This window comes from Aptenodytes forsteri, unplaced genomic scaffold (genome assembly GCF_000699145.1).
Source record: "Aptenodytes forsteri isolate BGI_AS27 unplaced genomic scaffold, ASM69914v1 Scaffold239, whole genome shotgun sequence".
NCBI lineage: Eukaryota > Metazoa > Chordata > Aves > Sphenisciformes > Spheniscidae > Aptenodytes > Aptenodytes forsteri.
Genome location: NW_008794743.1, coordinates 840,870 through 863,124, shown reverse-complemented (window position 1 = coordinate 863,124; position 22,255 = coordinate 840,870). Strand labels below are relative to the sequence as shown.

General features: G+C 36.4%; 1 protein-coding gene across 1 annotated transcript in view; it reads left to right on the top strand.

The window, feature by feature from the left end:
* Window positions 1-22,255, top strand: part of VPS13C (vacuolar protein sorting 13 homolog C) — a 101,247-nt gene that overhangs the window by 59,113 nt on the left and 19,879 nt on the right. The window contains exons 52-72 of the mRNA XM_009274008.1: window positions 1,507-1,736; window positions 2,497-2,589; window positions 3,607-3,972; window positions 5,253-5,342; window positions 5,758-5,913; window positions 6,961-7,225; window positions 8,063-8,223; window positions 8,738-8,859; window positions 9,105-9,399; window positions 10,757-11,146; window positions 12,188-12,292; window positions 13,035-13,199; window positions 13,553-13,681; window positions 15,248-15,381; window positions 15,770-15,896; window positions 17,325-17,560; window positions 17,894-18,044; window positions 19,093-19,233; window positions 20,320-20,401; window positions 20,506-20,575; window positions 21,437-21,548. Of these exons, the coding sequence (XP_009272283.1) occupies window positions 1,507-1,736; window positions 2,497-2,589; window positions 3,607-3,972; window positions 5,253-5,342; window positions 5,758-5,913; window positions 6,961-7,225; window positions 8,063-8,223; window positions 8,738-8,859; window positions 9,105-9,399; window positions 10,757-11,146; window positions 12,188-12,292; window positions 13,035-13,199; window positions 13,553-13,681; window positions 15,248-15,381; window positions 15,770-15,896; window positions 17,325-17,560; window positions 17,894-18,044; window positions 19,093-19,233; window positions 20,320-20,401; window positions 20,506-20,575; window positions 21,437-21,548 (3,620 nt within the window). The remainder of the gene's footprint in view (window positions 1-1,506; window positions 1,737-2,496; window positions 2,590-3,606; window positions 3,973-5,252; window positions 5,343-5,757; window positions 5,914-6,960; window positions 7,226-8,062; window positions 8,224-8,737; window positions 8,860-9,104; window positions 9,400-10,756; window positions 11,147-12,187; window positions 12,293-13,034; window positions 13,200-13,552; window positions 13,682-15,247; window positions 15,382-15,769; window positions 15,897-17,324; window positions 17,561-17,893; window positions 18,045-19,092; window positions 19,234-20,319; window positions 20,402-20,505; window positions 20,576-21,436; window positions 21,549-22,255) is intronic.

The following is a 22,255-nucleotide window of genomic DNA, read 5'->3' as shown; positions in this document are numbered from 1 at the left end:
TTCCCCTCCTTTTACAGACTTCATGCTGAAAACAAATCATCCAAAAGTTTTCAAGATGCTATCTTGCTATCAGACTTAAGAAATTAGTTTATTCTTCACAATGTGTAAATTGGCCACTGGTACCATAGATTGTTGTAAGCAGTAGTAGTTCTAAAACTGCTGTGTTAAGTAGTGGAGTTGTGCTCTTCAGCAGAGCTAAATATTGAAAATCACTCGTGCTGAACAGGATTTTTACCCATATAATATTGCAAAGGAAGCATCCTTAGGGTAAAAAGCGCCATGTAGATAGTAGTTAAGGAAGTAAAAAGAACAACTTACTCTTTAAAAGCGAGTGGCGAACAATTTCTTACCCTTACTTCTGCAAGCTATGTATTTTGAAACTGTAGGTTATTATTTGAGTTTAGTTATAGAAAACTAAGTTTTTGATGAACAGCTTTCCTCTTTTTGGTTGAAGACTGAAGGTAAAGCATGATGAAACAAGGGCAAGAAAGACCACTTCTGAGGGTTTGTGATTTTTTTTCATTTTATTTGTTTGGTTTTAAGTGATTGCTAGGCTTGCCTGAGTTGTGGTCAGACCTCATCTGTGGGTTGTGTTGTCTAGCTGGTTCCCAACAGCCCTTCCTTTCTTTTGGGGAACTTGGCAGAGTGTGAGGAGTGAGCCTTAGGTTTTACAAATTGCCCTAGTGATGTCAGCAGTTCACTTCCTCTCCTCTTCCCTTGTTGGAGATATGCACAAGTCCTGTGATGAGATAGATGGTACACACTCCAGAAAAATGGCACTTGCAGGTGCTGCTCAGGACTACCCAAATGTGTTGCTGGCTGCAACCCATGATGCCTAACTTTCTTTGCTTTTCCTGGAGTGCACCAAGCCGCAACTTGGCACCTGTTCCATTGTATAGGTGTGATATTCTGATATTTCCAGCAAGTGGTAGGCGCGAGTAACCCATATGATGAGTCTTAGTGCGCAGGAGGGTCACACATAACTATACTGTCTGTCATTGGGAACCAAAGTGACTTGATCCACCACTAGGTTAGAGTGTCTTGCTTTTAACTGAGATAAATATAATACAGTTCTCTCCTGTTTGGAGACTGAGTGGATATTCAGACAAGAAATTGTATATTGCTAATTTGGTTTCAGTTAGTAAATTTTCACTCTAAAGAAGTTAGTTACTTTAGGTATTGAGCCAGAAGGTAACTATTTACAACTCAGCTTTGTACAGCCAGTGCTTAGGTTGACTACAGTGTATAGAGGTAATACTGTGTCTTTACAATATTGAAACAAACAGTTTCTTCAAAACAAAACTTCTGACCAGTTTGCTGCTGATTCCTGGGCACTGTGTGGTACTCAGTTTCAGCGAAGTATTCCTGTAAAAATCGAGACATTATTTGTGAAATTTGTACCTCTAAAATTTATGTAGCAATTTTTATGCATGGTTTAGGTATTATGTACATAATAATGCTTTCAAACCTTTTATATTCAAGGCGTTTTTTTACTTATTTTCATAGAAATATCTGTACGGCCAAATATGACAGTAAAAGCTGTGATCATGGATCCAGAAATTGTATTTGTTGCTAATTTGACCAATGCTGATGCCCCCACCTTAAAAGTTTCCTTCCAATGTGACTTTTCTCTGACGTCTGGAAAGCCCGCACAAAGGATGACTGCTCAAGTGAAGGGCTTCAAAGTGTTAGCCTGTGCCTTTCTCAAAGAAAAACAAGACAAGAGTGTTACTACGGTAAGAAAATTTGTTTTTCATAATGAAAAAAGTAATGAGAACTGTTGGCAGGTGTGTCCTTCAGTTGACATATCCATAGCACTCAGAAAATTCAGGTTTTGTATCATTGATTATTATGAAGATAGGAAGGGGGTGTGCATCTGTGGTATGCCATTTAAAGGTGAATCTTTTATCAGTAGGTGCATCACTTCATCACTCTGTCTAAAACCTGTGTAGTGCATTTGTTAATTAAATTAGAAATTTCATAGTGAACAAATTGTATGAAGGGTTTTGAAGACTAAGAATACCTCGCTGCCACTTTGTTTACTGCCTGTCAGTTTACTTGTTGCAGTAGAGTATGCTGATCAGCATGTTGTCTGGAACTTCATCTACTTATTCCTGGCAGGGAGTGTTGAGCCACAAAGGTGGCCTGTGGTATCTTTCCTTATGCATTTAGTTTTCTTAAGGATTCAGGAGGTTTTTGACTATACCATCAGTCTATCTGTGTGTTGGGTTTTTGTTTTGTCTGGTTTTTAAGCCTTATGTCAAAAGCTTTTATTTCACTGACTTTTAATCTTCCAGTACAAAATTGGTCTTGTGCAAATATGGATGGTGGAATGAAGCGCAGTAACGCTATGGAAAGAATGCTGATACTCTGAAATGTGGTGTTATTTTACGGGATCGGTATCCCTTTGGCCTATGGGATTAAAAAATACAAGACCATTTGAAAAGGTTAGATTCCAGGAGTTACCTTAATAATCAAATTATGTTTTTCACTCAGGTGTTACAGCCATGTTCTTTGGTCATGGAAAATATGATGCATGTCTCAGGGTTACAAACTGTGGTAGTAACAGTAGAAGAACTTACTATAAAGGTAAGATTATTAAAACTGTCTTTGGAAAAGCAGGTGTGTTTCTCAAGCTGTAGCTTGGGTTTTTTTAATTTATGTATTGCTATTTAAAATTTCCATTTTCCCCACTAGTTTAATTCCAGAAATAGGCATTTATCCTTTTTAGAGCTGCTCTGTGTTGGAAAAAATTATTACATGTTCCTTGTTTTGGCAATCTTTTGGCAAAAAGGACTAATTTAAATACTTCAGATACTAGGATTCCTCCTACCAGTTTCTTCCAAACTTATGAAACAACTCTTCCCCCTGCTGCCACCACTGCTATTTTTTTCTTCAGAGAGACTTATAAGCAGGAGCACGCACACAAGTGCATGTAAACTTAAGGCTGTTAACATGATTTCCAGAATGATACACAATGTGAAATACCTTGTTCTTAATAGGTAAATTAATAATTGTTTCTATAGTAAAGGTCTTTCTGAATGTAATTTGCTAATTCTCCTATAAAAAGTTCCCAAATTCACATTTGTGATCTGAAAAGGTGGTCAGTGGTGAAGTCTTAAACTGTAAGCAATAGTACATTGTTCCTAAAGCATAAAGCTTTTGACAGATCTACTGTACTGCTAATTGAAATGGTGGTGTACATAACTCTGCAAACATGCTTTTTTGAACACCTCGAAGATCTTAAAAATAAATTCACGTTTTACGATGTAGTAGGGAAAAGGTTGATATTGACTGCTGTTATAGGAGTGCCACATATCAGTAACAGTGAAATTCCAATCTGAGAATTTTGTTCTTGAGCCTGTGGGATTGTGAGGGAGGAACTGGGAAATTTTTTAGGAAAGGAAAATAAGAGGAGGTCCATGAATGGATTCTGTTTCTTTATCTTGGAATTTAAGTCGCATCTCTTATAAGGGCCTTTAATGCTGTGTACCTGTATGAAGAAATGAAGAGTTATTTGCTGTTTCCATTTATCATATATTTTGTAAGGTAATTTGGTTTTTAAAATGTTTTGAGCTATAAAGGATGTTTTTTTCTTCGTTCAAGATCTCACCAATAATTCTGAATACTGTGATGACCATTATGGCTGCCATAAAACCCAAAACGACAGAGGAGGATTCTAGAGGAGCAACTGAAGTTTCTGAGAATTTGTGGCAAGTGAAGCCTATAGATCAGTGCAGTGCTTGGTTTCTTGGTGTTGATGTAGCCACAGAAGCAACAGAAACTTTTAAGGACCGTGAACATGTTCTGAAACAAGAGAAATTTGACATTCTAGTGAAATCGGTTCAGATCACCTTGGAATGTGGTCTGGGACATCGTACTGTCCCTTTACTGTTAGTAGAATCTATGTTTTCAGGTGTCCTTAAAAACTGGTCCTCACTGATGGAGGTCACTGCTGATATGTCACTGGAGGTATGTAGAATCAAATTGTTAACAGTTTAAAACACTTATGCATGTTTCATAATGTTCAAATAACTTTTTAGTACACTTTCTATGTGCTAAATTAATAATAGGTTTAAATTGTTATGCTCTTAGGATTTTTTTAGTAGTCAGGCAAGTATGACTAAGCATAATGTGGATTTTAGAGAAACTTTGCAATCAATAGTAGATTTTAATGGTAATTGCTACTGTGGAATAATCTAGTCTTCTCTGTTTCTCTATTACTTTTGCATATTCACTTTTTGCTGTATGAACAATGAGCTTGGCTTAGTTGAATATTCATATTGAACTCTTATTGCCCACCTTTTTTTGTTTCTCTAGAATTGTGTTTATTGGTAAGATAGAAGTTACACTCTTTTTTTCAAAATCTTCTCTGCATCTTGCATTGTAATCACACCATATTTGTTTTGCCAGCTATTGCAACTCTCTTCCCCAAGATATGGTAAATTCCGAGGTGGTGTAAGTCTCTTATGGAGGCAGCATGTTAAAATTTCATACAACCAGATGTGCAGCTGCTCTGTGCAATAGGTTAACTACATCGTAGTTATATTTTGTCAGTTTACCAAATGTGCCTCATACTCCATTCTGTACTGTGGATATACAAGTAGCCTTCTCTCATTGCTAGATGTGCATATCATAATAGAGTATGGAAGATGCATACCTAATCCTATACAACTGGGGGAAGGCACTGTGGTTCCAGAAGTCGGGAGGGATGAGGAAGATAGCTGAAAGGGAGTGTCCAGAACTATTTGGTCCACAACTTCTATTCAGATTTGCAGTGGCTGAAGGGAAGTAAAAACTTGGTGTAGGCTATGAGTTAGATGAATTGTTCCAGCGGACCAGATTCAGGCTAAAGTTTGCTCAGACTAATTGTTATTTCATAGTACCATGAAGTACTTGCAGTGTTGAAGTTTTTGATCTCAGTCATTCTCTCAAACAGTGTAGGAGAGGATAGAGACTGCATTGTATTAAGCAAAGGTGTTAAAAACATATGGAGTTACCAGGCTTTCTGAAAGCTCTAAAAGCAAGCCAGGTAATCAGTTTTCCAAAAATGATGTCGCTTACGAAAAATGTATGATATATTACACTTCTGTCTATTAATTTTTTAAGCCATTAAAAGTTAATGCTAGACCTCCAAAATGTGAAAGAAAGATTGATTGTTTTCTTATTAATGTTTTTCATACTAAATGCTATTGGAAGGAACTCAGTCCTTTATTTTTACATGCTCTATTTAATTTTGATTCTTTCTTTAGATTCATTATTACAATGAAACCTATGCAGTGTGGGAGCCGCTTATTGAACGAATTGAAGGAGGAAAGAAGCAATGGAGTTTAAAGCTGGAAGTATGTAAACATACTTGAAACTACGTGAAATAACTTGAATAGGCAGCTATTTCTTAAAACTTTTATGTGACAGAACATTGACCTTTCGAATGCTGTTGCTTTGAGGGAGCTATGCAATTTCACATGAAAAAAAAATCATTCTTTAGCCATCTTAAGGTTTTTCTGAATAATGTTAATTGTCCAGTGCATGGGCAAAATGTAACGTGTAACCACACATACAGAGAGGAAAGAAAATAACTTGCTTGCCTTCATTGTTGGTATAAAATTTCTGTGTTTGTGTAAGGTGTCTGAGATTTACAAGGTAAAGTAGGTTTTCCTTTGCTTGGCAAAATTGTAGGTCAAGTTTTTTCCTGTTTTAACATAGAAGAAAGTAATTATGTGTTCATAATTGCCTCTAATGAAATTTTTGTTTTAGATGAAGACTAACCCTGTCCAAGAGAGAAGTTTGATGCCTGGGGATGATTTCATTGTTCTTCCTGAGCCACAAACTGCAGTTAACATCTCTTCGAAGGATACAATGAATATAACAATATCCAAATGTTGTCTTGCTGTTTTCAGTAATTTAGCCAAGGTAGTCCTAACAGGCAGAAGGTGCTGAATTATGTGGTTCTGTAGGAAGTTCTGATTTCTTTTTTTTTAAAGAACTTTCTGTGCTGTCAGTCACAAGCCAATGACTGTTCTGCAGCCCTGACAAATGTTACCTAGCAGGGCTAAGGAGTTTTACTCTGATTAGTCCTTTAGGGTTAACAAAAAGGTGGCGCTAGCTTTTGAAAGAAGCAATTTCTGTGTTAGAACAACAAATGTGCTTATGAAGGACTTAAGGATCAGTCCTACAAGCAGGCTGAATGAAGATAAAACCCTCCAATAAACACAACTATTTCCTACAGTTCTTTTTCTGAAATATGAAAAGAGAAATTTACTTCCCTTCCATCTTTTCTCCTTAATAGAATACTAAGAAAAGTGTGCATTTTAGGATTGGCCTTCAAACTGTAGAAGTAGAATGTCCAGTGTGTTAAAAATACTTTTTTCCCTATTTTTCTTATGACAGTAGGTGTGCTTATGAACGTCCTAGGTTTTTTTTCCCCTTTTTTATGGGAGGAAGAAATTTTGGTTACTAAATCAAGCTATTTTTACAGAATGTGACTTATGCCTATTTATTTTTTAATTATAAATGGGCAACAGTTCTCTAAGTACTTGCTTATACTGTAAGTCTATATTGGCAGTCGGTTGCCATGCTTTTATGTAATCAAATGTTTGGAAGCATAAGTTGTGGTTGAATATGAAGTATGTACATGGTGAACATGCTTGGGACTTCTGTGTCCCAGATGTTATTTTTCTCTTACAACCCGACAACTGTAAAGAAAATTCCCTATGAGGAGCATGAATGCTTATTGTAGCATCAACATTTGCTGCAAATCACAGAATAGTAATGAAATTTTCTGGAAGTAACCTTTAATTCCCTGAAATACTACTATACAAAGCATAGGTATTGCTATATGTATATATTTTTTCTTTTTTCTTTAAAACGGTAGTTGCTGGGACCTGTCTCTTAAAGCCTTTATATATATGTTATTGTGGCTATTTATGTATGACGTATTATATATGTTGTTAATTACAGGCATTTTCAGAAGGGACTGCATCCACGTTTGACTATTCCTTTAAAGACACTGCACCTTTCAGAGTGAAAAATGCCCTAGGTGTTCCTCTCAAAGTGCTTCCTGGCTCAAATTTTCGAATAGTTGGTTCAGTTGAAAAAGAAAACATGAACGATGTAGAAATTGGTCAGAACATGGAACTGGAATACTCTGTTTTTGAAGCACCGCAACGAGGAAAGTTGTCTGCATTGTACCGACAAGAAAGCTCCATCTTCTCTTTAAATTTAGGTATTATGCTAGGGAACACTGTGTGTTATGACGTGTTGAGAATGGGAAGATGGGGGTGTCAACATGGTTAAATTCAATGTGATCAAAACTCAGGTGAAGTACATTGTGTTGAAACTACTTTTGAATACTGATGGCAATTAAAAAAAAAAAATTAAACCAGCTACTGGACTTCTTAAAAAGATGTAAAATTCCTTCTCTCCAGTTTTCAGTGAGTGAAAAGTAAGATGTTTTTTTCTCCCCCTTTGGAAGAAATGGAAGACATTCTAGTGGAGTCATTGATAGACCATCTTACAGACCCCTGGGACATAGGCCTGTGGGTTCCAACTCCTGTTAGACAGGATCTTCATTTCTTATATCCCTACTACCATTCGGCTTTCTGTAGTTACCCAGTTACTTGAAAGCAGTTATGATTTTTCTGTGTTTTTAGCTTTTCCAGAAAATACTCCTAGGACAATAGGATATAATAACTACTAATACATAATCTGCTGTTATTTTCTTTTCCATCTCATCCCATATGAAGGTATTTGGCCATGATATGAAGATCATGTTCTGTGTTGCATTTTGTTAACTCACCCAACAAATATCTTTGTTTACAATTTGGTGTACTTATTGTGCTGTGTATAAATCATAATCATAAGTTACGGTCTTCAAGAGTATTCTGACCTTAAAGCTTTCCTTCGATGCTGCTCAAATACCATTTCAAGGTGCTTTTGCCAGAGTGCTTTGATCCTGGTTGTTGTTGAGTTTAGAGAAGCTAAAGTATTGTGCAAACAGAAAATGGTATTGTGATTTGTTTTGTCTAACTAAGACTTTTGTATTTTTTTTTTTATGGATTAGAACTTCAAGGATATAAAGAAGTGGTAAACATTCCCATAGCCAAACCAGGTCGACGACTGTACAACATAAGAAACCTTCTTGTTGATCATTCAGACTCGATCATTGTACAGATAGATGCTAGAGAAGGAAATAAGGTTATTACTGTACGATCTCCTCTGCAGGTAAAAAACCAAACCAACCAACCAAATCAAAAGCCTGAAAGCAGTGCTCTTCTCTGAGTGACTTTGCTTTTCTTCCTTAATGCATTTTTTTTAAGATTGTACTTTTCCAAAAAGTTACTTAAAGGCAAATTATTAAGTATTTTAATCTTATTTGTTTCATGAATTTTTATCTGTATTCTGTATGTTTGTGTCTTCCTGATAAATGAAAAATTCGGTTTTTACTTTTGGCTTTCTAATATCCCCAACATTGAAGTTGGAATACGTACTTCTTATGTGACTTGGCATTTAAGCATGTTTTTCAATTCATGGAACTTAAAAGTAGCATAGTTTTCTCATATGCTTGCATATTGTTCTCCTTCAGAATTGTATTTCTTACTAAGATGCACAGAAGTCTGTTTTCCAGAGCAGTTTAATTAAATCTACTAATGTTGTTTTTCCTTGTTGCTATTCATACTGTTTCCTTTAGAAATTTGTACCATAGAAATGTAATGAAAATTATGCACTTTGATCCTAGATCAAGAACCATTTCTCAATCCCATTTATGATCTATAAACTGGCTAGAGATGCCAGGTCGCTGGAGCCAATTGGCATATCCGAGCCAGAAGAGGAATTTCATGTTCCTTTACATTCATACAGGTACACTTTTTCTGTTCTGTAGGGCTAATCTTTGTGAGACTGATGCACAAATACAGCATTAGTGTGGAAGCTTAAATTTGCACTTGGAACTCTTCCTGACTGGGCTAAAAACCCAAAATGCTACCTTTATTAGGTAATTAGTGTGCTGCAAAAGCCCTTCAGAATGTTAGCAATTACTTTAAAATGGGTGAAGTTAGCTGTCAATGGAAAGCTATTGTGTACCATTACCTGTCTTCTTCCCATAGGTGTCATCTATATGTTCGACCAACAGGAATGTTAGAGGGTCAGTTTAAAGAGTCCACGACTTACATTGCCTGGAGGGAAGAGCTACATAGGAGCAATGAAGTGAAGTGCTTGTTACAGTGCCCAGCCATCCAGACAAATTTCTTGCCTCTAATAATCAGCTCAACAGCTGTACCTGATGAACTAAATTTTATTTCAACTTATGGAGAGGAGTGGGATCCTGCCTACATTATCCACCTTTACCCTACACTGACTGTGAGGAATCTTCTACCATATTCCTTGAGATATTTACTTGAGGTAAGTTATTTTACGGTTTTATTTGTAAATCTTCTACTTGATTTTAAGTAAGACCATATTTCCTTAGAAGTGGAGGTGAATGTAGTGTGGAAGACACTGAATGTTGTTTTTTGTATTTTGTATTGTAAATGAGTGAGTCAGCTGATGGATTGATTCTGGGAGTTTGGAGGATTAATTGTTTTTAATTTGGGTGTACCTGGCCAGTTCTGCCTTGCTCCTTAAATATGAATCCTGTACTGAATTGGTCTTTCTCTTTTACGTTCTTCTGAGATCCTGTTTGTGTTTTGCAAGATACCTTTTGTTTCACAGGGAAAGGCATAAGAAAAAGGATCTAAAATTTCTGGAGCTTTTCTTCTGCGTAGAAAACACAACTTCTCTCCATTCTGACACTGATTCTTTACTGAGGACTATTGTGAGGGTCTCCCTTGCACAAATCGGAAGATTTCTTTGCGGGATGCCACACAGACTTTTTTCTTCTTCTTTCAGTATTTTCAATATCTAGTATTTCTTCATGAGAGCTGAGTGATTTTAGTAAATAGAAAAGGTGTGAGGATTTAGAACTATCATCCTAGTTTGTTCTGTTTTGTCCTACTCGCATAACGGGCTGTGGCATTCATTTAGATCTTCCTTTCACTTCTGTCCAACATCCTAATGGCACTATTTCCAGTTTCCTTACCTTCGCTGTACTTCAGTACTCAGAGTCACAGAATGTACAACAGAGTGCCATTGCCTTGATTGAGGAGCTGGAAACTAGTAATTTAAATCTATTTCTGAAGTCACTATACCTGTAGATGGGTATGTGCTTATTGTCTTCACATCCCTCAACAAATCAAGCCTGGCCACTATTCAATACAGTAAAATACACTGTTTCTCAGTAAAAATTAGGAAAGCTGCTGTTGTGGGATGCTACAACCTGAGGAAAGCTGTGCTACCAAACAGTATGGCACAGCTGCTGGCTTTCTGCCTTGGGTGTTCTTTAATGTGAAAAGTCCTGGCTGTACATCTGTAGCACAGTCCAATTCAGTGTTGCACCCAGTATTGTAAATACATGAATAAGAACTCATTGCCCAAATCTACTGAAAATCATGGACCGGGGAGGGAGGGAACAGAGACAAGGGATACATTGGAACTAGTTTGCCTTCCTGAAATCCAGAATTAAGCAGTCTTTACTGTCCTGCAAGAAAAGTGCAATTATTCATAGGGTCAGGCTCAAATGAAAGTGATTGGAGACTGAGACATGTGGTACAGAGATATCTGAAACATGTGCATCCTGCAAGAGAAGAATAAAATGCTGGTTTTGGCATACCTAAATTTTATATATTAAAAACTTAATCTGCCCCTTTTAATTTTGCTACAGGGAACAGCAGAAGCCCGTGAATTGATGGAAGGGAGTGCTGCAGATGTTTTTCATTCAAGAATCAATGGAGAAATAATGGAGCTTGTGTTGATAAAATATCAAGGCAAGGACTGGAATGGGCATCTTAAAATTCGTGATGGGATGCCTGAATTTTTTTCCGTGTGTTTCACATCCCATTCTGTGACAGTGATGACAGTGGATATTTACATACATACTAGGCGAAGTGGAAGCCGTATGATCTTGTCTGTGTTCAGTCCTTATTGGATAATCAACAAGACTTCCCGGATTCTCCAGTATCGAGCGGAAGACACTCATGTGAAGCATCCAGCAGACTACAGAGATATTGTTTTGTTCTCTTTTAAAAAGAAAAATATTTTCAGTAAAAATAAGGTATGCTTATTTTAGGCGGTGGTTGTGGTGGTGGTGTTTTTAAAATCCTGCTTTGAGGGGGAAAAAACACGCATACGTTTTTGTCTAAGGAGTTTTTTTGTAGTGTTTAAATCTATAGGCTTTCATTTGGCTGCTGCTTTCTTCTTGTTAATTATACTTTTTGGACTCAGTAGAAGGGAAGGCAGGTAGACAAAAAGTCTACTGCAACTTTTTCCAGGTCTTGCACTGCATCCCATTGGCTAACTTTCATCCCGGCCAGAAGCTGGCTGATGGTATAGAGTGGTTAGGTCCTTGACAACTCAGTGGATACCCTACCAGAAAACTGTTTCCTTGGGGAGAGGAATTTAATGTAGATATGTAAATTAAGAGTGTGGACTCCCTTTATAGTCAAAAGGAAGGCTGCTCTGAATCTTCCTGTGGAGGCATTTTCCACTGAATAAAGAGGAATCACAGGCTTGTGTTTTACTCAACTAGGTATTTTGACATTTAAAATGCACAATGTAAATATTCTGTCCTATGTTAAACATACTTCTTTTGTTTTGATTTTGTTTTGATGTGATATTTGCAGGGTCAAATGAGGAGTACTGTAGTAGAGGATTTTTTTCTGATGCAGCCCTTCTTTCCTTTTAAAGATCTTTTTTCACCCAACAATAGTTGATGAAATGGTTGAAGAAACAGTTTTGACAAGGTGTTCTTTTGATTATTTCCTCCCCTCTCTTCAAGTTCGTGAAGCACCACGAACTTGTAGCTTTTTTTCCCATCTATGCGTGTGCTGTCGTGAACATAAGAGTCAATGAAGACTCCTCTATTTTGCTACCTTTTACTGTAACATCTTTCCCAGAACTCAGGCACAGGCTAATGAATCAGAATATGAATAGTGATATTACATGCTTAAGCTTATCTTAACCTATAGAAGGTTTTAAAAGCACTTAAGTGTCGTTGTTATACTGCTAGATGTGATAAATTGCACTCCATAATGCATGAACTATAAAATTAAAATGAATTTATTGAAGTATTTTCCATGTTCTCTTTTGTGTGTAGATCCAGCTATGTATTTCAACTAGCACTTGGTCCAGTAGCTTTTCCCTTGATACTGTAGGAAGCTATGGATGTGTCAGGTGTTCAGCTAATAACATGGACTATCTGGTAAGATAGATTTCTGTGTTTTGTGGAGCTCTCTTGGGGTTCTTTTGACTTGAATTCTTTTTCTCCTTAAGGCCTTTCTTTGACTACTTGCACTGCTTTTAAATCATGGAAATATTTCCAACATCTAGGGTAATAATTTTTATGCCCCAGCTCCTCGGGTCTGCACCTGGCGAAAAGTAGTTTCACCAACAGAAGTTTCAGTGTAATTCTTAAACGTGGTTTATATAACAAACGTGGGGTACTAGGCTCTTCGAAAATACAATGGTGAACTCGCATAGTGGAGATAACAGTTCACATTCAAAATTCATGATTGTTTGCAAGTGTTTAGATCACCACTCAGCAGCCTTGTCTAAGACTACATTTCCACAACTAAGCAGAATATAGAATACTCTTTATAATAATATGCAGATATGTGGGCAGTTGTGTTTCCATATACGCTTTAACTGATTTCTGATGATACAATCATTTTAGGTTGTCTTGATTTTATTGTAGAGGGATTCCTGTTGGATTTTCCTCACAAGTACTACAGCTAAAACTGTCTCTTTACTATTGTGTTAATTGTGTTGCATAGTTTGCTGATGTTACTGCATGCTGTTTGGTTCTTTCATTACAGGTGTTCAGAACAGGAGTGTTGTGTGCTAGCCTTTGTAACTACAGTAATGTTAGCTTTTCTTTTTTTCCATCCTGACTTTTCTCTTGAGCTTGTTGTTGATTGTTTGCTCAAATTGTCCTTGTTCAACAGGTAGGAGTTAGCATCAAAATGAGCAGTTTTAACCTTACCAGGATAGTTACCTTCACTCCATTCTACACAATAGCAAACAAATCTTCTCTGGAGCTAGAAGTTGGAGAAATTGGTCCTGATGGCTCTTTTCCAACTAATAAATGGAATTATATCTCAGCTTCAGAGGTAATGTTTCCATTTTTTTCCTTTGGATGTTATTGTAGACAAACAACTGGTCTCTAGCTGTCACTTAAGGAAAAAGCAGTTCTCTTGGAGAAGCTCTGTCCCTTCTGATGGCATGACGTGGATGCTTCACATCTCAGAGCAACTTGAACAGCACAAGTTGCATATGTTGGTAAATTAATCAAGTCCTTCAATTTAGATAATTTACTAAATGTGAATGAGATGTTCATCAGTAGATACTGGGGTAAGAACTAAGGCATTTGAAATAGTTTTAGTCACCCAAGACTGTTTTACTGCTGGCTTACTATATTGAACATACATGAACTGTTAAAGTCATGCATATTTCTTGTTTACAGTGTCTTCCATTTTGGCCTGAAAACTCATCTGGTGAACTTTGCGTAAGAGTAGTTGGCTATGAAAGCTCATCCAAACCATTCCTATTTAAAGCCCAGGATAATGGTACCCTGCTGAGGCTGGAAGAATTGGTGAGACTGACTTTGTGTGATCTGTGATCTTAATACTCCCATTTTAGCCATATGGTATTGAACTTAGGAAAGCTTGACTGCCCAAGATCATCAAGATTGAAACCTTTGTGCCTTAAGGTGTTGGTGCACTGCACTTAGGTTCTGTTACATAAAAAAGGTTGTGAATCAAATTTGCTATGTTGTTAATGTTTTCATAGCTGTGTGAAGTGGTCAAGTTGATTTAGTTTTGATGAGCTTTTAGGAAGCCGAACAGCTCTATTGCTATTAAATTAAAAATGGTATACACCTCTAACATCTGCTCTTTTGCAGAGGGTATTTCTTAGGTACCTTCAGTTTGTTTAAATAGTTGTCCTAAAATAGAACGTATTTTTTGTTTTCTTGATAAGTTAATGCATGTTGGAGACACACTGTTCATGGCTAAAATAATTTGATTCAATTAGTAGAATCTCAATTATCTCAGAACTCACCCTAGCCTAGCATTAGGGAATGTGTATATAAATGTAGCATGTTCAGACAAGTCTTTGGAGATAATGCTTATCATAATTAGCTGAAATATAAGTGACTGTGAGGATAATCTAGCTCTCCAAGTTTGCTGAAGCAGTTTGAAAAAATGTTTTTGGAACAAGATGTCATCAATGTTCTGGTGTTCTGTTGAAGCACGTAAATAGAACAGTGGGGGGTTTTCCTTCACTGTTCTAAGATAGTAGATAGCTCAGCTTTGCAAGAGAATCCTTTCTAGTCCCGTATGCAATGAGGTTTTACTACTACTGTGTAGAGTGCTAAACATAATTTCTCACATACCTCTGATGTGAGCTGGAGAATCTGTAAGGTCATCTTTTCAAAGGTAGATGTGTCCCCTCCCACCTCTCCTCCAGACCTTACAACATAGCAAAACCATCAATTTATCTTGCTAGACAAGCATTCGAGAAAGCTATCTGAAGAGACTCTCCAAGAGGGAAAGCATGAGGTACCTCCTTTGCATAAGCAAATGAGAAAAAATGTGCTGTGCATATCTCGGAAATATCTTGCAAATATATTGGAAGAAAGCAGGATCTTGAAAGCCAGTAGAAGAAAGACTTACAATGATTTGTTTAGAGGTTTAATCAATAGAACTTTTCTGCTCAGTGGTCAGTTTGTTAATACACTATTGCTATATTTGTCATATCTTTAAAAACGTTAGTACGTTTGTCTAGAGTAGCCTTTCAGATTTTTAAGGAAATTGCAGTTTTTAAATAAAACTTTAAGTTTTCTAACAGAAAGTGAAAGGAATGCTTGCCTATACCTTTTACTAAACTTAACCAAATAAAGTAATTCTTAAAAATGTTTTAATTTGAATATAATTTTTCAATTAAATCAACAAATAGTTTGTGGATGCTACTAACGTCTTTCTTAAGCCAGTGACCAATGTGTTTGAGCTTACCGTTACTAGATAGCGTAGAGTACATTTCATTTTTTCATTTGTAAGAGGCCGGTGAAAGACTGATCTAAAAATAACAATTTAGTCTGTTCTAACTTGAATTTATGCATAGAACAAATATTGAACTTTCTGTCTAACTTTCTCTCCAGAATGGGGGCTTACTGGTTGAGGTGAATGTTTCTGAGCATTCTACTCTCATAAGTTTCTCGGATTACCATGAGGGAGCTGCTCCAGCTCTTATTGTTAACCATACTTCATGGGACTCTCTCAGATATAAACAGAGGTGCGTGAAGGAAACAATTTGCCATCGGTCGTTTAACCAGGGGGTATCCTTTGTGAAGAAAGTAGTTCTCTTTTACCATTATGGTACCTTGAAAAATAGAAAAAACCCTTTTCTTTATCATATTCTTTTAATGAAGTATTTTGTCTACTTTTAAGCAGTCTCCATAGTTTGAGAAAGTGGAGAGAATAAAGTGGGAGTATGGACCTTAGTTCACCAAGAGCCTAGCTACAGCTGGACTTGTTTGGAGTGGATAGCCTAGGCCTTTCGTGCCTCACCTCAGGAGGCTGGAGGGGTGGAGTATATAGCACCATGATCTGCTTGCACCACTTCAGTCAGTGGTCTTAACCAGTGAATGTTGTCATTTTACTCATTTTCTTTTAACCTGCAGTGGATTACAAGAGGAAATGGAGTTGAAACCAAAGCAAGTATGCCTGTTTGCATGGACAGATCCAACTAAAACAAGAAAATTGACTTGGGGCTACTCCCAAAACTTTGGTGAACATGACCTACTTAAGGTAAATTTCAGAGGGGGAGAAGTAAATACTGAACCACTCTAGGACTAGAACAAGATTAAAATTATCTGGGAGAAAGCTTCTTCAGTAACTTTGCATCTGTCTTGTCAAGTAGCAAGATTTTAGATGTTTAGACTAATATAATTGGAGGATTGGACACAAACTCCAACCTGCATTTTCTCCATGGTTGTCTTGGATATGGAAGCAGAAGGATAAAGTGTATGAGCTGTGGATGTATCTAAATAGTACAGAGGATGAATAATTCACCAATTTTCTAGCAGTGCTGCATTCGGCTTAAGTATCTCCCTAAAGATGGAGAAAATCCCTGACACTTGTGACTCTCGATTCCTGTGGGAAATGCTTGCATGGAGCAGAAAATTCTGAGTTGCTCACTAAGAGCTATTTCGGTGTTTGTAACTCATGCAATATTAAAATAGGAAAATGTGTGAAGTGGGGGCAAAATAACAATGATCAAGATGGAAAATGAGTGGGGGGAAGAGGGAAACTGTTACTACAAGCAGAGGTAAATCTAGGATAAGACTGGGCAAGTATTTTGTTAAAGAATGGGGAAGGAAGCATTGATGGAGGAAGATTTTTTTTTTTCTCACTTATAACTGGAATGTAGGCTAAATAAAGTCCTATGTGTCTGTCTCTAAATAGCAGCCCTCTTGCACCTTTTACTAAACTCTGAATCCTTCAGAGGTGGCTTGGTTTTTCTATTGACTAGGCACAGAGTTAGGAAAACTGAAAATACTAGTAGCTCAAAGTAGGGACATGAAAGCAAGTTTGTGTTTCAGTTATACTGGGAATGGATTTAGTTTCTCACAGCTGAACTCTGACAGTTAACCGGTTACAGTGTGCTTTACCGTATAAGCACTTTCTTGGGTCAAATTTTTTACATTTAGAAATGTTTTTAGTTTGAAACTGATTTCCTTAGTATATAATTATGGTTACGTTCATGATTATTTTGGGCTTTTGAGAAAAGGGCTTTAACTATCTCAGTTTCGCCTCACAAATTAACAAATAAGGAATATCTGCATTTGAAGAGCAGAGATCTTAATCATTGTCTGGTTTTACTGTTTCGTGGTATATGATTTAATGCCTTCTTCCCCCATCACCTACGATTCTAAGTCTTTTTCTTTGCTGTGAAGGCCTTTGTTTCCTAATAATTTCCAATATTATTCTCATCCACAAATATTGCTGGAATGCCTACTTTTCAAAAGGCAGGGGAGATCTCAACCCCCAACTTCTTTCTAGTGTTGGCATACAAGATGCCACCAAATCAGTACAATGCAGTAAATGGAACAAACAAGAAAAATACTGAGTTCTGGTTTTTATGTGTGCCAGTAAACTTGCTTGCTTATAAACATACAGCCTGGATTTACTCCTGAAATGTACTTATTATATACATTTTTTTTTTCCCCAATACAGGATGAATGTGGCCAATTCCCTTACAATGCAAATACTCAAATACACTGGGTGTCTTTCCTCGATGGACGCCAACGAGTGCTACTTTTCACAGATGATGTTGCATTAGTTTCTAAAGCACGACAAGCAGAGGAGCTGGAGCAACCTGATCAAGAAATAAACTTGTCAATCCATAGTCTTGGACTTTCTCTTGTTAACAATGAAAATAAAAAAGAAATCTCTTATATAGGAATTACTAGGTACTGCACATGGAAACCTAAATATTCCTTTGAATAATCAAAATCTGACAGCATATTACAATTTTAGCAATACAGTTGAGTTGAAGGGGATGTCTTTCAAATGAAATTAATATAAGTGAAACCTTTTTAAGTAAAATTAAGTTCTGCCTTTATTCCTATTGTGCAACTGGAATAAATAGGATTTAACTGCCTCTTTTCTTAGCTTCTATTAAAAAAAGTAAACAATAGGGTTTTTGAGCCTGAAAAATTAGGATAATATCTCTTTACGTGGTTTGCATGCATAAGAAAGGTTTAAGTACTTTTAAATTGTTAACCTTGTTATTTGTCTTGCAGTTCTGGTGTTGTTTGGGAACTGAAACCGAGGCAAAAGTGGAAACCATTTAATCAAAAGCAAATAAATCTGTTGGAACAAGCCTATCAAAAGTATCTTTGTAAGAGTGCTTTCCAAGCTCCAGGTTGGCATAAACTAGACAGCAGTACTGAGGTATGTTTTGAGGTTTCAGTGTTTAAATGATTGCAGAACATGTGCAACAGTTAAAACAGACTTCTTTTTTGCTCAGTAAGGATAGACGTTAAGAGAAACACAACCAAAAAGCAAGCTTTTTTTTTAATAGTTACATGTTTTATACAGTAGAATACTTTTGTATTGAGGTAATACTGAGGCAGTATTGAGGTATTGTATTATGAAGTAAGAATCTCAAAGAATTTTGCTTTTGTGTGGTAGAAAAGATTGCTTGGTATCTGCATGTTAGTTATGAACCTGTATTTTCATTGATGTAACTGAAATTCTTTGCAGAAATCTTGGTTTTAGCTTCTTAGTAAGCTGCAGTTTCCATGACTTGATACGATAAAGGAGACTATAGTGTTCAAAGACTCTTGAAATGAATTCACTTACCTGAGCTTTGACAGATGTTAATTATACATACCTGTATTCCACGCATAAATTTAATGTGTTGAAATGGCTAAGTAAAATATAGGCATTTTATAGTACCATATTCAGGCTTGTTTTCTGTATCACCCTTTCATTTGAAAAACATATATACCCTCAGCTGTATGAATACTTAAGTTTTGTACATTGCAGTAGTGCCTTTAAAGTACGTGGTATCAAAAACTTGTATCTGTAAGTTGTTACCTTTGACTCGCAATAAAGGAGAGCTTTTTCCTTTGGCTTCTCATAACTTAAATGTTTCAGGATCAGGGTAGAAGCATCAGCTGGGAAAGTAGTCAGCTGCATGTAAATATCTTTAATTATGCCAGTGTGTAATATATAACTCATGAAGAAATAGTTACTAAGATGACACACAGGTTCCTGCTTGGGGCAGCTAAAGTTGCAATGTAATGGGCTTATCAGCCTGACTAATGGTTTTCATTACTTTCCATGCAGATAATTGGACTGAGTAATTCAGTAGCCATGTGATCATGAAATAAGGACAAATGCATGTTTTATTTGCTAGTCTGCTTACTAGTAACGTAACATTTTTATTATTTCTTTAATTAAACTGTATGTTAGCTCTGCTTCCTTCTATTTCCAGGTGAATTTTAGTAAGGTTCCAATGGAAATGCGTCTCCCAGTCAGATGCAGCATCCGACGCAACTTCCTGTCAGGAATTCAGGTTGAATTCAAACAGTCACCTCACCAAAGAAGCTTACGGGCTCAATTGTACTGGCTGCAGGTACTATCTTTCATCATGTTCTATAAACTAAACAGACACTTCTAGGCTCTTATTTTATTCATTTATATGAAGAAGTATCTCCGAATCTTACATATGTGGTGCTCTGCTCGCTACATCAGAGTAGCAGAAGTGCTATGAATGCTCCATTGATGGAAAAGTACTGCAGAACTGCCATCCCAGGATTTTGCAAGTAGCATGGAAAAAAATCCACAAAATTGTGGGTTAGTGTAAAGCAGGGTGCTATGATAGAAAGTTCATTTCTAAAGAGAGGTTGTTTTGGTGTGTTAAAACAAAAACCTCAATCTTTTTCAAAACTTGTTTACCATAGTTTGTATACAGTCATGTAACACATTATTCTAGAGAGTGTATCTAGAGGTTCAGAGATCTTTAGTACAAAAACTACCTGTCTAATGGAAAGTAGATAATAGATATTTAAATACTCAAAAATAGTATGCAATAATATATCTGCATGTAAGCTTAACAGTGAATTAATGTGCAACACTTGCACCTGATTAGCATACTCCAGTCAGTACTAATAGTGTTGCTAAATTAACCAACAGAGTGCTTGAGCAGGTACTAGTGAGAAGTGTTTAGTACTAGAGAAAAACAATGGTGAGAAATCATAATCATCATTGTCATCTTCATCTCCATTTGCTGCACTTCAGAGTACCCCAGGGGAGGGCACTCATCAAGGACTCTGATGCTTTTCCTGACCAGCTGGTGGGGAAGAGTTTCCTCTTTCCTTTTCTTTGGCATTTTGTTTTTATTTTTGCCTGAAGGTAGCTTTCACTATTAAGGTCAATGTATGCCATCAGCTGCAGACCCTCTAAATGAACCTTTGTGAGTGTGAACCTGTGTAAGCATCCCTTGTGCCACACTTCCAACCATCTGACCTTTCATAACTAAATAGGTAACATTCGAAAATAATATCAGAGTAATCCTCTTCCTCTCTTCTCCTTCCCCCAAAATAAGAATGACGTTCTTTAACACAATCTATAAACAAGTTTCTCAAGCCTTCTGAAATAGAAATAGTCTCTGATTATTGTGTCCTTAAAATATTCCTGCAATTATGCAATAATTTTTTAGGTTGATAATCAATTACCAGGATCGATGTTTCCTGTTGTATTTCACCCTGTAGCCCCTCCCAAGTCAATTGCTTTGGATTCAGGTAAGAGAAAGCCTTTAGTAATACCAGATTTATTCAGCCTTGGAAGTAGTAACTTGGCAATTTATTTTTTACATATACTTAGATTTTCTTTTTTTTCTATTTAGAACCAAAACCCTTCATTGACATCAGTGTCATCACTAGATTCAACGAATACAGCAAAGTACTCCAAATCAAGTGAGTTTAACAGTGTGTTGTAATACGATTTTAGAGATTTGATGCATTTTGGAAGTGAACCTTGTTTTAAAATTCATGTTCTCCTATCCAAACAACTCTTGACTTTGGATTGAGTTTTTTAAACGTCTCCGGTGAAAGAACATCATTCTAAAAGAAACTTACTTTTAGAAAGTAAGGACTGACCACATGAAGGGACTGTTACGCAAATTCTTCAGTAGTCAGAATTATTTCCCTCTTGTACTACAATATCAGAGTTGCATGTCTGCCTATTTGCTGTACAGTGCTGGATTTATTTAGTGTTCTAACAACAGGCAGCTCATATAGTCTCTAATGTAGCCCCACACAGCGTGTTCTATTGTGAAATGTATGTTCTTTAGTTAATATGTCTGTCTTAAGTTTTTGTACTAAAAATGAGACAAAAGCATTATACTGATGGTTTCTAATGCAAGTATCTGTACCCAACTAGTGTGGATATAATATTTGAGGATCGTGTATTTTAATAAAGTAAATATTCAGTAATACGACTTTTGGAGAGATGCAGCTGGATAAGAGGAAGAAATATGTTGTTGAGGTGATGTTATATATGGAGCACATGGAATCATAATGTATGAATATAAGGAGTATTTCGTGATGGTTAATATTTTTAGGTAAATTTTGTGTGTTAAGATATGAATAGTCTACAATAATGTATAGCTTTGTGAGGCTGGTAAGCCCTTCTAACTATAAATAGACAGTTGATACGGTAGATTGTAAGTCTTAATATGCAACATTGCATAACAAAACTTCAATTACGTAGGGTAAGCATGTGATATTTAAGTTAAACTTCTACAAGTATACACTGTTTGGTTTTTCCCATTTTAGATACTTCATGGTTCTTATCCAGGAAATGGCACTGAAAATTGATCAAGGATTTTTAGGAGCACTTAGTGAACTTTTCACTCCATCTACAGACCCAGAAGCTGAAAGACAAAGGGTAACATATGAGAGAAATTGATTTTTGCCAGAACAGGGCATTTATGGTAACAGTGTTGCGATTTTTCTGAATATTTCAGTTTAAATGAGTGAATATTGCATTTGACAACAGTGAATAAAGGGACATGGTAAGGTAATTTTCAGTGAAGCATTGGGATTTCTGTTAAACATTGGCTGTGAGCATTACTGATTGGCAAGTTTGAGTAACTGATACTTGGGTATGTGTAACTGTTTTCTGCTCTTTTAATGTTTCATTAATTGATGACACAGTTGCTTCAACTGTGGCTACAAAGTGTTAAGGGTGGTAGATGAAATAAGGCTAGGGTTTGTAGAGTGGGCTTTTAATTGTTAGTCTACAGTGTCTTTTGTCTTTAGAGAGCAGAAGGAACAGATTTTCATGGCTCTAAATTGAGTCTTATATAGGTGGATAGTATTCAGAAAGGCCACATTTGGTTCTAGTGTGCGTAGGAGAGTCATTCTTACAAGTTTCTTTTTCTTAGAAATGGTATCTTCAGATGTACTGTATAAAAATTTACTTTTGTGAGGAAATACAAAAATGCAAGAACCTCAGGAAGTTAGTTATTTTACTAATATTTCTAAATTAATTTAGAAGTGATACCTTAAGTGATTGAGGAATTTAAGGGAATATCAAGTGATATAGCATAAATCGGAAAAGTCACCCAGAAATTGTTGTGTGGGTTTTTTTTT